Raw genomic sequence first — 12,484 nt, forward strand, 5'->3', positions numbered from 1 at the left:
AGATAGAAACATGCTTAGAAAATAAATAGGTAAATAAATAAATCAAGGGACTTGGGGTTCATCAAAGTAACATTAGCTTTAACCAAGGACAAAAAGAACTTGGAAAAGATTGAAAGTAAAGTAAAAATAGCTAAAAGGAATGGAAAAAAGAAGACGATGAGCAGCAGATTACTTCTGACTTGTCCAGTGAGTTGTCAGAGTTTTAAAGTGACATGAAACATTCACAGATGCAGCAGTGTCCTTATTTTTCATCACTGTGAGCGCAGAAAGATGCCACAGTGAGTAGTATCCAGCTTTTGCCTACCTTAGGACAAATAAGACTCAAACTATAATTCAAGAATTTAAAACAATGTAGTAAGTTGGACCATAAAGACCCTGTAAAGTGAAATCCAAAGTTTTTGTCTTAACACTCTAGATATGTTGGAATATGGTTGCTGTAAACATGAAAATACTGAGATCTACATGTGACTGTATTCTGGATTTAGACCAGGAGAAAGTTTTGCACCTCTTTCCTGGCTTGGTTTCATGTTGGCCAATATGTGGGCTCGTTAGCCCACATATTGGTCCCGCCCCTCTAACACTACAATATAAAATCACAGAGCAGTTCATCTCAGTACAGTCTGTTGTTAGCTGATGTCAACGCCTTTATTGAAAGTTAACAGTCAGTCAAATGCTGTTTTTTTGTTCATTGCGAGGTAAATTTGCCAAATCTATCATGTGTAGTGGTCCATGGATCATTTAAAGAATCACAACAGATATTTCAGCCAGAAAAAAGACTTTTTCTCTTCTTTTAAGGTCAACAAAAGGTTAAGAAGCAGGCTGATGGTGTGAGTGATTTCCTCGATTCAGATTATAGGATTTTTTTTAATTTGAGAGTCTTCTGCTTCATTTTTCATGATTTTGAAGCTTAATTTTGTTAACTTTTTTAGTTGACTGAAATTTGATTTAGGAGTTCATAACACAGGGACCTGTCTTAAAACAAACCTAAATACAAATTCATTTTCACTTTACAGGGTCTTTAATCTTAGCATGAATTACATGTTAATCCTGACAAAATACATATAAAGAAATACAGAACATTTGAATGGCAGTTTTTCATATTAAATATAAATTCTCTGGGATATACAAGTCCATTTTTACAGCACTTCAACTCCATAAAGCGTCCCTACAAAACTAAACATAAATTCATTTCATTCAGAGGTCAGTTTTTAGAGATTTTCCTGGTTCATTTAACAATGAGTCCTTGATTTGTGCATCCAGATTCTAGAACTACACTATCTGATCAGATATGCGGGACACGTTGTCCATGTGGTTCACTTGAGTCGACAGGGATTTCCGGCTCTCTGTGCTCGTTCTGGTCCTTCTGCTCTTTGATTGATTTGGGCTTTTTCTGTAACATTGGCAGGAAAAAGCTGCTTTAAACTCCTTCCGGAACTTACCTGAGGACAAACAAAGAAAGAAATATGATTGAAAACCTAATACTGCTGTGAAAGATAAGAGGTTTGCCCAATCCCCAAAGCTGGAGCACTGAGCCCCCTCTGATTTTAACTGCGTCATGTGTGCAGTGTGTCCAAAGGGGCTTGAGATCCTGGTAATTAGACTCACTTTAACGGCATTACAGTTTCCTAGAAACAGGATGGGGTATGAAAAACACCTTATTTGCTCTTTTAGTACAATTTGTGACCTCTCAAAAACTCTCCTATTAACATTAAAGTCTCTGAAAACTACACATTCACATTGAAGTTCTCTCTTTATGAAATAAAAATACAGAGTTAGGTATTTTGTAGGATAGTATAAAAGAAAGGAAATGTGTGTTTGGTAGATTATTTCTTTGTTGAAACAATTCTTTGTGGCAATAAATCTTATACCACTGGAAAGCCTGTTTATTTCACTTTAAAATGGTGCCACATTTGTAAGGAACATTCATTAGTGGGATGAGCAGCATCTTCAAGCTGCAGTTCTGCAAAACCAAGTTGCAGAATTGTTAGGAGTGAGCCCTAGTGCCATCTCCAAACTAAAGGCTGAGTTCCATAAAACGGGGGATGTCAAACACAGTCCCAAGAAGGTGACACCCCAAGAAGACCTCTTCCTCACCCTGTCAGCACAAGTACCGTTGGCGGTCTTCTACAGATTTGCAGTCAAGGTTTGCAGGACAGCCTCTCTGCCCGGAACAGACTGCACTCAGCCAGTCCCTGATCTCACAGGGCTGCCAGGAGGCCTGCCATGACTATACAAACGTATGTCTTCTACATGACCATATATATCATCTGTTCACATTCAAGTGGCTTATTGTAAGTCTACCTTAAATGGTTGTGACATTATGGTTAATGATCGAATCTGAAAAAGCAGCATGGACTGAATGTTTGATAAGGGACAACAGGAATGAGGGAGTGGACATGTCTTATCCCACCTCCCTCTCAGCCCTGTCCACGATGTTCTCAAAGCATTTTTCTATATCTCATGATAGATGCACCTCAGCTGAAACTGTGCTGACGGGTGCGTTTGGCTGCATGTTTCTGCATAAAGTCCAAGTGAACAGTCTGTCAATACTTGTTTTCTTTGTTCTATCTCACCCTGTCATTGTGTCTGTGATCTCAGTGCAAAGCCACTGATGTGTCACTTGTCTTGTGAGTGCGCTCAGCTGCCAAACTTTGTGGATAATGGATCATGATTGGTGCAAATGCTCTTGTTGATATGATGCTAAAACGGGGCACACAGTGGACAAAGCAGATGTAGTTTATTCTTTGTGGATTTGGCCCTATGAGCACAGCTGATTCAGTGCTTGAGCTTCAACCATTGTCGACTTTTATTTAGTACTTCTATTTCTGCGTATAAAGAGAATGTGTACTTTTGAGTTAACCTTTATGATCAGATAAGGAACTTAGAAGCAAGTAACTGTATTGTTGTCTCCACATCATGTGCTAGAGGTCAGTCATAAACCAAAACAGCTGCTTCAGGTGGGGAGGCAGGTATCAAACTTACCACTGAGGAAGTTGTAGATGATGGGATTAGCCGCACTGTTGGCATATATGAGCCAGTGTGAGAACGTGAACCATGCGTAAACTTTCTCTCTGTCGTTGGTTTTCTTGAATGTTCCAAAGACTCTGTTGGCAAAAAAATGACACAAATTTCTCAGAGCTTTATTAATGCACTTCAAATCAGACTGTAGCAGAAAAGCAGAAAGATCTTAGTGCCATCAATGAATTCAGTCATAAAAAGTGAAGAAAGGAGATACAGAGGTAAGATAGTCATAATGAAAATTGCAAATTGAAAATGCAAATTGTACTGCTTTATCACATCATGGCTCTCTGTGTTCAAATGGCTTTTGATCCTGGAAGCAGCAGAGCTCCTCAGATTATTACCTTTTCATGACATTCAGCACGCTGATTGGCAGGTAGCACACAGCGAACACAAAGAGCACCGCCATAAGCATGCTGGCTGTCTTGCGGCGAGCTCGGACCTGTTTGATCTCAGCGCAGACCGTGCTGGTCCGGACTCTCGCCTGTTCTCCCACTGCTGGAGCGGAGGTCGAGCACTGCATCGACCTCCACTTCCTCTGCTGCACTGATGTGCTCCCAGGAATCTGTTGGTTAAATATATGTGCATGCATCAGCAGGGAAGACTTGCTTAAAGAGGATCAGTTTAAAGACAACAGGAAAAAGGAGGAGGAGTCAAGTGAAGATTGCTGATGATCTGTTTTAATCTTGGGTGCTGAGAACCATCACAAATAATTAAGAGTCACAGGACTGCTCAAGGCAATACTACAGAGTCATCAGCAAGCATTGTATTGATTGCTTTGGCAACAAAAGAAGCAGCAAATCTTTCATTTGTATGCCAACTGTTAGCTCCGTCACAGCCTATTATCATTTTAAATACAGTGATTGAGTGGAATGAAAATGTTCCAATGATTTCTGCTTCCAGGCTGCACGGTGGCACAGGGGTTAGCGCTGTTGCCTCACAGCAAGAAGGTGTGGGCTCTCTCCAGGTTCTCCGGCTCCCTCCCACCACCAAAGACATGCTTGTTAGGTTAATTGTTGACTCTAAATTGGCCGTAGGTGTGAGCGTGCCTGGTTGTCTGTCTCTGGTGACCAGTCCAGGGTGTACCCCACCTCTCGCCCAATGACAGCTGGGATAGGCTCCAGCACTTCCGTGACCCCAAATGGGATAAGCAGTATAGAAAATAAAGGATGGATGGGCTTCTGCTTCCTGCTCTGATTCTGGCTCAGAAAACTGAAACATAGAGCCACTAGAGCCAGGATGATGTCGATCTAAACTTGATATGCTACACCTTCCAAGGTTTTATTTTCTCCAAGTTTTATGTACATTCATTTCATTTTATTTGAAAAGGTCCAATGTATGTTAAAGGTTTTTTTTTTTCCTCACTTGCTTATCCTGTTCGGGGTTGGAGCCTATCCTAGCTGTTATAGGGCGAGAGGCAGAGTACATCCTGGACTGGTCACCAGTCAATCACATGGCTGACATGTACGGCCAATTTAGAGTCACCATCTAACCTAACAAGCCTGTCTTTAGCGGTGGGAGGAAGCCAGAGAACCCATGCATGCACGTGGAGAACACGCAAACTCCACACAGAAAGGCCCTGATCAGGAAGTGAACCAGGAACCTTCTTGTTATGGGGCAACAGCCCTAATCCCTGCACCACATTAAAGGTACAGTGTGTAAAAATGGGACTATCAACATCTAACAGTCAATTCTGGAGTGTGATGCTCATTTCTCTGGTGATAACTGTGGGAACCAGTGAAGTTTAAAAATCAATACATGCTTAACTGTTATTTGGTTCCTTCTATGGTGCCATAGAAACAGGCAAAATGCAAAAATCCAAGATGGCAGCTTCCTTGGAGGGGACCCTCCCTATGTATGAATACAAGGCTTATTCTGAGTTAATTTAAAACATAAATTTAAAAAATGTGTTATCAGATGTCAACACTAATTTAGATCAATCTACTTATAAATGTTATGTTTCATTTTAACCAAGCTTGTTTTGCTAAATGCTAATAGGCTAAATATTACACACTTCACCTTTAAAGGTATACTATGTAAAATTTGTAACATATATAAGGTGGATATCTAATATATCCTTACTAATGAATGCTGTTGAGTAATGACTTTCTGAAAGAGAGTGGAGTCAAAATCCCTCTGGGTTTGTTGTTCTCAGCTTTGTGTTCACATTGATGAGACAGCACTTCCAAACAAGTTTCTTTTTTGTTTTTTTTTGTTTTTGTTTTCTTTGCATGAACTTATATGCATTTCAAAGAAAACTGTTTTGCAGCAATCACTTGGAACTGTTCAAGGACAATTTGCAGACTGACTGCACTTTACATCTGAGTTTGCTGACAAATTAGGCTTTATGTTGATGAAAGTCTTTTCCATTTGACAATACTGGGTAAATGTGGCACTAATGCTGGCTTTACACCAGAGGACTTTAATAAAACTTTTAAATGACTTTTCAAAGACTGACATCTGAGACTGTCTCACATCTGAAGACAATTTGTCGGCAAGTTGCTGAATTTTTATTCACAAACTAAGATTGTGCAAAGACTGGAAATAAAATTCCTTGCAACTTTGCAAGTTACTGCTACAATAGAAGAACTATCCCAGACACACAGAATTAAAGGGAACTGTATGAAAATGCTGGTTGTCTCAGAACAGAAAGCCACAGGCTTTTACTTTCAAAAACTCAATAGAGGTTTACCGTACCTGTCATGTCAAACTGGAATGAATTGGCAGACATGAATCTAAATTTGAAGACATTTGAAGAAATTTGAAGACAGACATGAATCTAAATTTGCCAGCAGAACAAGCTCTGATCTTTGAGATAGGAAGGGAGAAGCTACTTGGTAAGAGGAATCTGCTTTTGGTTGTTTCAGTTGGAAGTAGGTTGTTGGCAGTTTTGCTTAGGCTGAACGTGTTAGTTTCACTCTCTCTGCAACAATAGGTGAGGCAGTTGATGCGTGTGGCTCCCTCTATTGATTGCTAAAGTGTAAACTGCCGGGGCGGAGTTTCACTGTAGTCCAAGCTTTAAGAGAGTTTGAATCTAAATTTGCCAGCTGGGGCGGTTAGCGGCTGTGCACAATCAACTCAATTGTGCACATCTGTGGCATTTCTCTCTATATAAGTACACAGACTGCGCTGAAGCGTCAGCGTAAGCGTCAGCCCTTGTGGAAGCCCAATTGTGTGAAGACCACATTGGGTAAAGACCAGCGAGCCTACCTGTGTGAGTCCACCAAACAAGGCCACCGACAGGCAGCACTGCCTCATAACAGTCTAACGCACCCCAGCAGTCTAACGCAACATGTGCAACCAAAAAATACAAGTCATATATGGGAACAGAAAGAAGCACAATAGTTACAGAAAACGAAACCTGCATAATCTATCCACTTTGCAGAATGCCTCTTTTCCACAACCTTTTATCACAGTTGGCCTCTGGAACTGCCAGTCTGCAGTTAACAAAGCAGAATTCATCAATTCCCTCACTAAACTGTCTAACATTCAGGTCCTAGCCCTGACAGAAACTTGGGTCCCTCCTGAGAACACTGTAACACCAACTGCTCTATCAGTTGATGCAGTGTTCTCTCATACACCTCGCTCTTCTGGCCGAGGAGGTGGCACAGGCATTATTCTTTCTCATAGCTGGAACTTCAGCCAGTTCAAACCCTTGGACAATAACACCTCATTTGAATATCATGCAGTACAGGTCACTGCCCCAATAAAGGCTTACATGGTTGTGGTATACCCCACCTGGGGTCACCTGGACAACTTTATTGTGGAACTGGACATGTTACTCTCAGACATCCCTGATGATGGCACACCATTGGTTGTCATGGGTGACATGAACATCCACTTGGATAGAGCCCAGGCTACTGATTTTATTTCACTACTGTCCTCCTTTGACTTGAAACTGATTCAAACGCCTCCTACACACAAGGCTGGTAATACACTGGATTTGATTCTAACTCGCAATTGCTCCACGGCTAATTTGAGTGTAACACCACTTCACCTCTCTGACCACTACTTCATTCAGTTCTCACTTGGCTTACCTGAACTTCAACAATCTACTACTCAATTAAGATCATACCGCAGAAACCTTCAGTCACTTGACCCAACACAGCTGTCTGATGAGGTCTCAGCTGCACTAGCCTCATGTAACGAGTCCTTCACATTCACTGTTAACGAGGCCACAGACACATTCTGCTCCTCACTGACCTCCTCTCTGGACAAACTCTGCCCTCTGGTGTCTAAGCCTATTCGAAATACTCCACCTTGTCCCTGGCTCACTGAGGTCATCAGAACCCAAAGGGCAGGGCTCAGAGCGGCAGAGAGAAAATGGCGTAAATCCAAACAAACCACTGACTTGAGTGCCTATCAGCAAAAACTGTCCTGTTTTACCTCTGCTCTAAAATCTGCTAAGAAGGCGTTCTATCAATCAAAGATCTGTGCTGCCACTGATGCACGCAAACTCTTCTCTGCTTTTAACTAGCTCCTCTCTCCTTCAAACCCACAACCCTCCAGTATGTTGACTCCAGACATGTTCGCCTCCTACTTCACTGACAAGGTTTCTACCATCAGCAACCAATTCTCTGAGCCTGTCCAACTCAGTTTTCTGCCACCAGCTAGTGATGCATCACTTAGCTCATTCTCTCCACTAAGTGAGAGCGAGGTCACCAGGCTTCTGCTTGACTCTAAGCCCACAACCTGTCCCCTCGATCCGATACCATCACATCTCTTGCAGGCGATTGAGCCCACAATCAGCCCTGCTGTGAGTTGTATCATTAACTCCTCTCTGTCCACAGGTGTTTTCCCAGCTGCTTTCAAGCAAGCGCGGGTTACACCACTGCTCAAAAAACCCACTCTCAACCCAGCCCTGGTTGGAAAATTACAGGCCGGTCTCACTTCTCATTCCTATCAAAAATACTGGAGCGCACAGTCTTCAACCAGCTCTCAGAACACTTGCAGAACAATGATCTACTTGATCAGAATCAGTCTGGCTTTAGGCGGGCCACTCTACCGAAACTGCACTTTTGTCGGTAACGGAATCACTGCTTGGCCAGAGCAGCTGGTCAGTCCTCAGTTCTCTTACTGCTGGATCTGTCTGCTGCCTTTGACACAGTAAACCACCAAATCCTCCTCTCCACACTCTCTTCACTTGGTATCTCAGGATCTGCCCTACAGTGGTTTAAGTCCTACCTCACAGGGAGATCTTTAGAGTATCATGGAAGGGAGGAGTGTCTAAACTGCATGGCTTATCAACAGGGGTGCCTCAAGGGTCTGTGCTTGGTCCCCTACTTTTCTCAATATACACCACCTCACTTGGTGCAATCATCCGCTCCCATGGCTTTTCTTATCACTGCTATGCAGACGACACACAGCTATTCCTGTCCTTTCCACCAGATGACACAACTGTCTCAGCTCGGATCTCATCCTGCCTTGCTGATATTTCTAAATGGATGAGGGAACGTCACCTTCAGCTCAACCTGCCCAAAACGGAGCTCATTATCATCCCAGCCAGTCCCACTATGGAACCGCAGATCAGTATCCAGCTTGGATCAAATAATCTCTTGCCCACTAAGTCAGCCCGGAATCTGGGTGTCATGATTGATGACCAGCTAACCTTCAAGCTCCATGTGGCCTCGATTGCTCGGTCCTGCCGTTTCGCCCTCTACAACATCAAGAGGATCAGACCCTACTTGACAGAGCATGCTACACAACTCCTGGTACAGGCTCTTATAATATCACTATTGACTACTGTAACTCATTACTGGCAGGCCTACCTGCATGCACAGTTATACCTCTGCAGTTGATCCAGAACGCAGCAGCACGTCTGGTCTTCAACCAACCCAAGAGAGCTCATGTCACGCCTCTTTTAATCTCTCTACACTGGCTTCCAGTTGCAGCTCGCATTAAATTCAAAACTCTAATCATTGCTTACAAAGCAGTAACTAAAACTGCTCCTGTTTACCTGGAGTCCCTCATCCAGGTCTACACCCCTTCTCGCCCACTACGCTCAGCCAGCGAAAGGCGCCTGGTACTTCCAGCACATCATGCTCCTAAGTCACTAGCTCGACTCTTCTCCTCTGTTGTCCCTAAATGGTGGAATGAATTACCCAACTCCATTTGATCTACAGACTCCCTGTCTACCTTCAAGAGAAGGCTAAAGACCCAGCTCTTCAGAGAACACTTTGCACTTAGCTAGGCAATTCTCTACTGTTGTCCCCAGTAGTAGATTGAGTCTCAGCCAGACTATTCTCCACTGCTGCCCCCAGTGGTTGAATGAGTTTCCCAACTATAGTTAGCTCGCACTGTCCTGCTCTACTTCTGGGATTTCTTTGCCCAGCTCTTTGGGAATGATCCAGCACTTGGTACTTGGTAAATAGTTGTTGTGAAGTCTAATGAATGGCGATTAGTGATCCCACATTTTCCTTGATTCATTGTTGCTGTCTAATAACGTATATTTTAGGTACTCTGCCTTAAACTCTACACGGCAGCACTTGCGTCCAATTGGACCTGAAGCACTTGATGGCACTTACTGATGTTGTTTCTTCCTGTCTAGATCATTGCTTGTGTTGTTCTTGCTCTCAAATGTACGTCGCTTTGGAGAAAAGCGTCTGCTAAATGACATTGTAACATTGTAACATGACACAGAAACAGGTGCAGCAAGGTCTGACTGCAGCTCAGGGCAGAAAAGTTTTAACTGCCCAAATCAAGTTTTATGACCACCTTACACCTAATGAGTGAGACACCAGAAGCACCCTCATGATTTCTGTCCGACTTTGAATTTTGACTGCGATTTTGAAATTGGAGGAAAAGTCGTTAGGTGTGCAGCCAGCATAATACGCCGTCGTCTCTGGTTCAGGAGTGGCTCGACACTAAGAAAACGTCACCTGTAGTCCATTTCCTGGACCCGTCTGTGTGTGTTGACTGCTGATCCCCTGACTCCAGCCTCAGTTTTCTCCTTGTGAAGCTCCCCTAAATTCTTAAATCTGCTTCGACAATCCTCTGAAGGCTGAGCTCATCCCTGTTGCTTGTGCACCTTTTCTTAAAACACTTTACCCTTCCAGTCAACTTTTCATGACTAAGCTTTGATACAGCCTTTGAGAACAGCCTGCCCTTTCAGCAGGGACCTTCTGTGGCTTACCCTCCTTTATAACTGTGTCAATGATTGTCCTCTGGACATTTGTCAAGTCAGCAGTCTTCCCCATGATTGTGGTTGTGTGTACTGAACCAGAGTGAGAGAATGAAGGCTCAGGAAACCTTTGGAAATCTGATTTCCACAATATTCTAATATTTTGAGATAGTGGATTTTTGTTTTTTATGAGCTGTGAGCCATAATTAGCAAGATTTATAACAAAAAAGTCTTGAAATATTTACCTTGTACTTTGTATAATGAAGTTTAACTTTCTGAAGTAAATCATAGGGGGAAAAAAACTTTGACAGATATTCTAATTTATTTAGATGCACCTGTAAGGTCATTGCAAGGAGAACAGAATTTCCCATCCAAAGAAAATACTTTTATAGTTGTGTTTGAGCTGCATATCTAAATAAGTCTTTAATCAACATTCCACATTTGTGCCTCTGTTAGCGTTTATACCTGCTGTCCAGTAGCCTTGGCTCTTTAATGCCTAACAAGACTCTAAACTGTGATGTTAATGACTAGTTTTTACTTTTCTGAGCATGATTCCAGAGGCTTTACACTTTGTTTAAACTCGATATCACTTTAATAAATAAAAGTAAGTGCTGGAATACACACCTGCTGACACCACAGCTTGTGACAGATCTGGATGTATGCTAGGATCATGAGACAGAGTGGTGCAAAGTATGTGACGATGAAAAAGCATGTGTGATACACCTTCGGGTAGATTTCAGCTGTTGAAAGAGAAAAAATAGTCAAACTTTATGGATTGAGACAGTTTGCTAAAACACATGACCTCATTACTGACATTATGCTGGCTCAACTCTCAGTCCTTGTATAACAACATGTTGACCTTTATGACACAAAGTCTCTTTATTGATATCCATTTGGTTGGCACTGAAATAAGCAGACTTTTTATTGCAAGCAGATTTCATCAGAAGAAACAACTGTCGCTTAAGAATCTTATCAACCATAGCTGGGGTTTTGAATGTTTTTGAAGACAGAATTTTATGCTAATATGATTAAAAATAATCCTGCCTGCAAAAGGAGTTGACATCATAGACTGACACTGACTCAAGCTGAGATGTAGATTCAAACTTCATGTTAATCTTTTTAAAGAATAGGTAGGTAGAGAAGTTTTAAAGATGTAATACTAGTCCAAGTTTGGCAACAGTTGTCAAACAGTAAAACCAAAATGCAGAAAAGACCAACTACAATTAGAGAAGACTCCTGATATTGACAGGTTTTTCTCTTATGCAATTCAGGTATTCCAAAATTTTTTTAAGGCTCAATGAGTCATTGGATGTTTTACCCTTTTATTGTGTTTATAAATCAATCATAATCAGTATCATTTGGCTTTGTATAATTAGTGAAATGAGGATCACCTGAGTGCAGTGAATGTGTCTCAAGTGATGTAGTGTAGACGTCTGTGTCTGGAAGGTCCATTCACTGATGAATCAGTATTCCTGGCTACCATTTCACTATGAAGACAAAAGAACACTCCAAGAAACTCAGAGACAAAGTAAGTGAAGGAAAACATAAGTCATGGGATGGATGCAAAAACATTTTCCAGGCCCAGAACATCCTCTGGAGTTCAGTTAAATCCATTCATCAAGAAATGGAGGGAATATTGCAGATGATGGAATCTGCCTAGGTCAGACCGTCCTCACAAACTGAGTGAGTATGCAAGGAGACAAGTGAGAGAGGCCACCAAGACACCTATGACTACTCTGGAGGAGTTCCAAGCTTCAGCAGCTGAGATGGGAGAGACTCTGCATAAAACAACGGTTGGTCAGGTTCTGCACCAGTCAAAGCTTTATGGGAGAGTGGCAAAGAGAAAGACACTGTTGAAGAAAACTGGACATTCACCAGTGTGGGAGACTCTATGGTCAAGTGGGAGAAAGTTCTTTGATCTGGTCAAACAACACCAAAAACTGTGCATCACCGCAACCACACCATCCCCACTGTGACATATGCTGGTGGCAGCATCATGCTGTGGGGATGCTTCTCGGCAGCCAGCCCTGGAAAGCTCTTAAAGGCAGAGGGCAAAAGTAATGCAGCAGCATTTATTTTCTAGCCAGACAACAGCCCTAAGCATACAATGAAAGCTGCACAAAAATGGTTCAAAGACAACAAAGTGAATGTTCTGGGGTGGCCGAGTCAAAACCCAGGCTGTCATCAGGTGGATCCGTCTTTCAGGGCCTCATGCAGATATATTTGTTCCCAGTCAAAGACTGAATGGACCAATCAGCTACAAGCAGCCTGTAGCCAATTGCAGCCAGAGAAGAGATTAGTGTGGATGCAGCTACTTTTTTACTAAAAGAAGATCAAAAAAAAAAA

The 12,484-nt window shown here is 42.3% G+C and overlaps 1 protein-coding gene across 1 annotated transcript in view; it reads right to left on the reverse strand.

The window, feature by feature from the left end:
* Positions 1-1,269: 1,269 nt before the first annotated feature.
* The window catches only part of hcrtr2 (hypocretin (orexin) receptor 2), a 48,559-nt gene continuing 37,344 nt past the window's right edge, over positions 1,270-12,484 (reverse strand). Inside the window, exons 4-7 of the mRNA XM_041789004.1 lie at positions 10,763-10,878; positions 3,363-3,583; positions 2,983-3,104; positions 1,270-1,439 (exon numbers count right to left, since the gene is read on the reverse strand). Coding sequence (XP_041644938.1) covers positions 1,270-1,439; positions 2,983-3,104; positions 3,363-3,583; positions 10,763-10,878 — 629 coding nt within the window. The remainder of the gene's footprint in view (positions 1,440-2,982; positions 3,105-3,362; positions 3,584-10,762; positions 10,879-12,484) is intronic.

The sequence above is a fragment of the Cheilinus undulatus genome, linkage group 6, assembly GCF_018320785.1.
Source record: "Cheilinus undulatus linkage group 6, ASM1832078v1, whole genome shotgun sequence".
NCBI classification, from domain to species: Eukaryota; Metazoa; Chordata; class Actinopteri; order Labriformes; family Labridae; genus Cheilinus; species Cheilinus undulatus.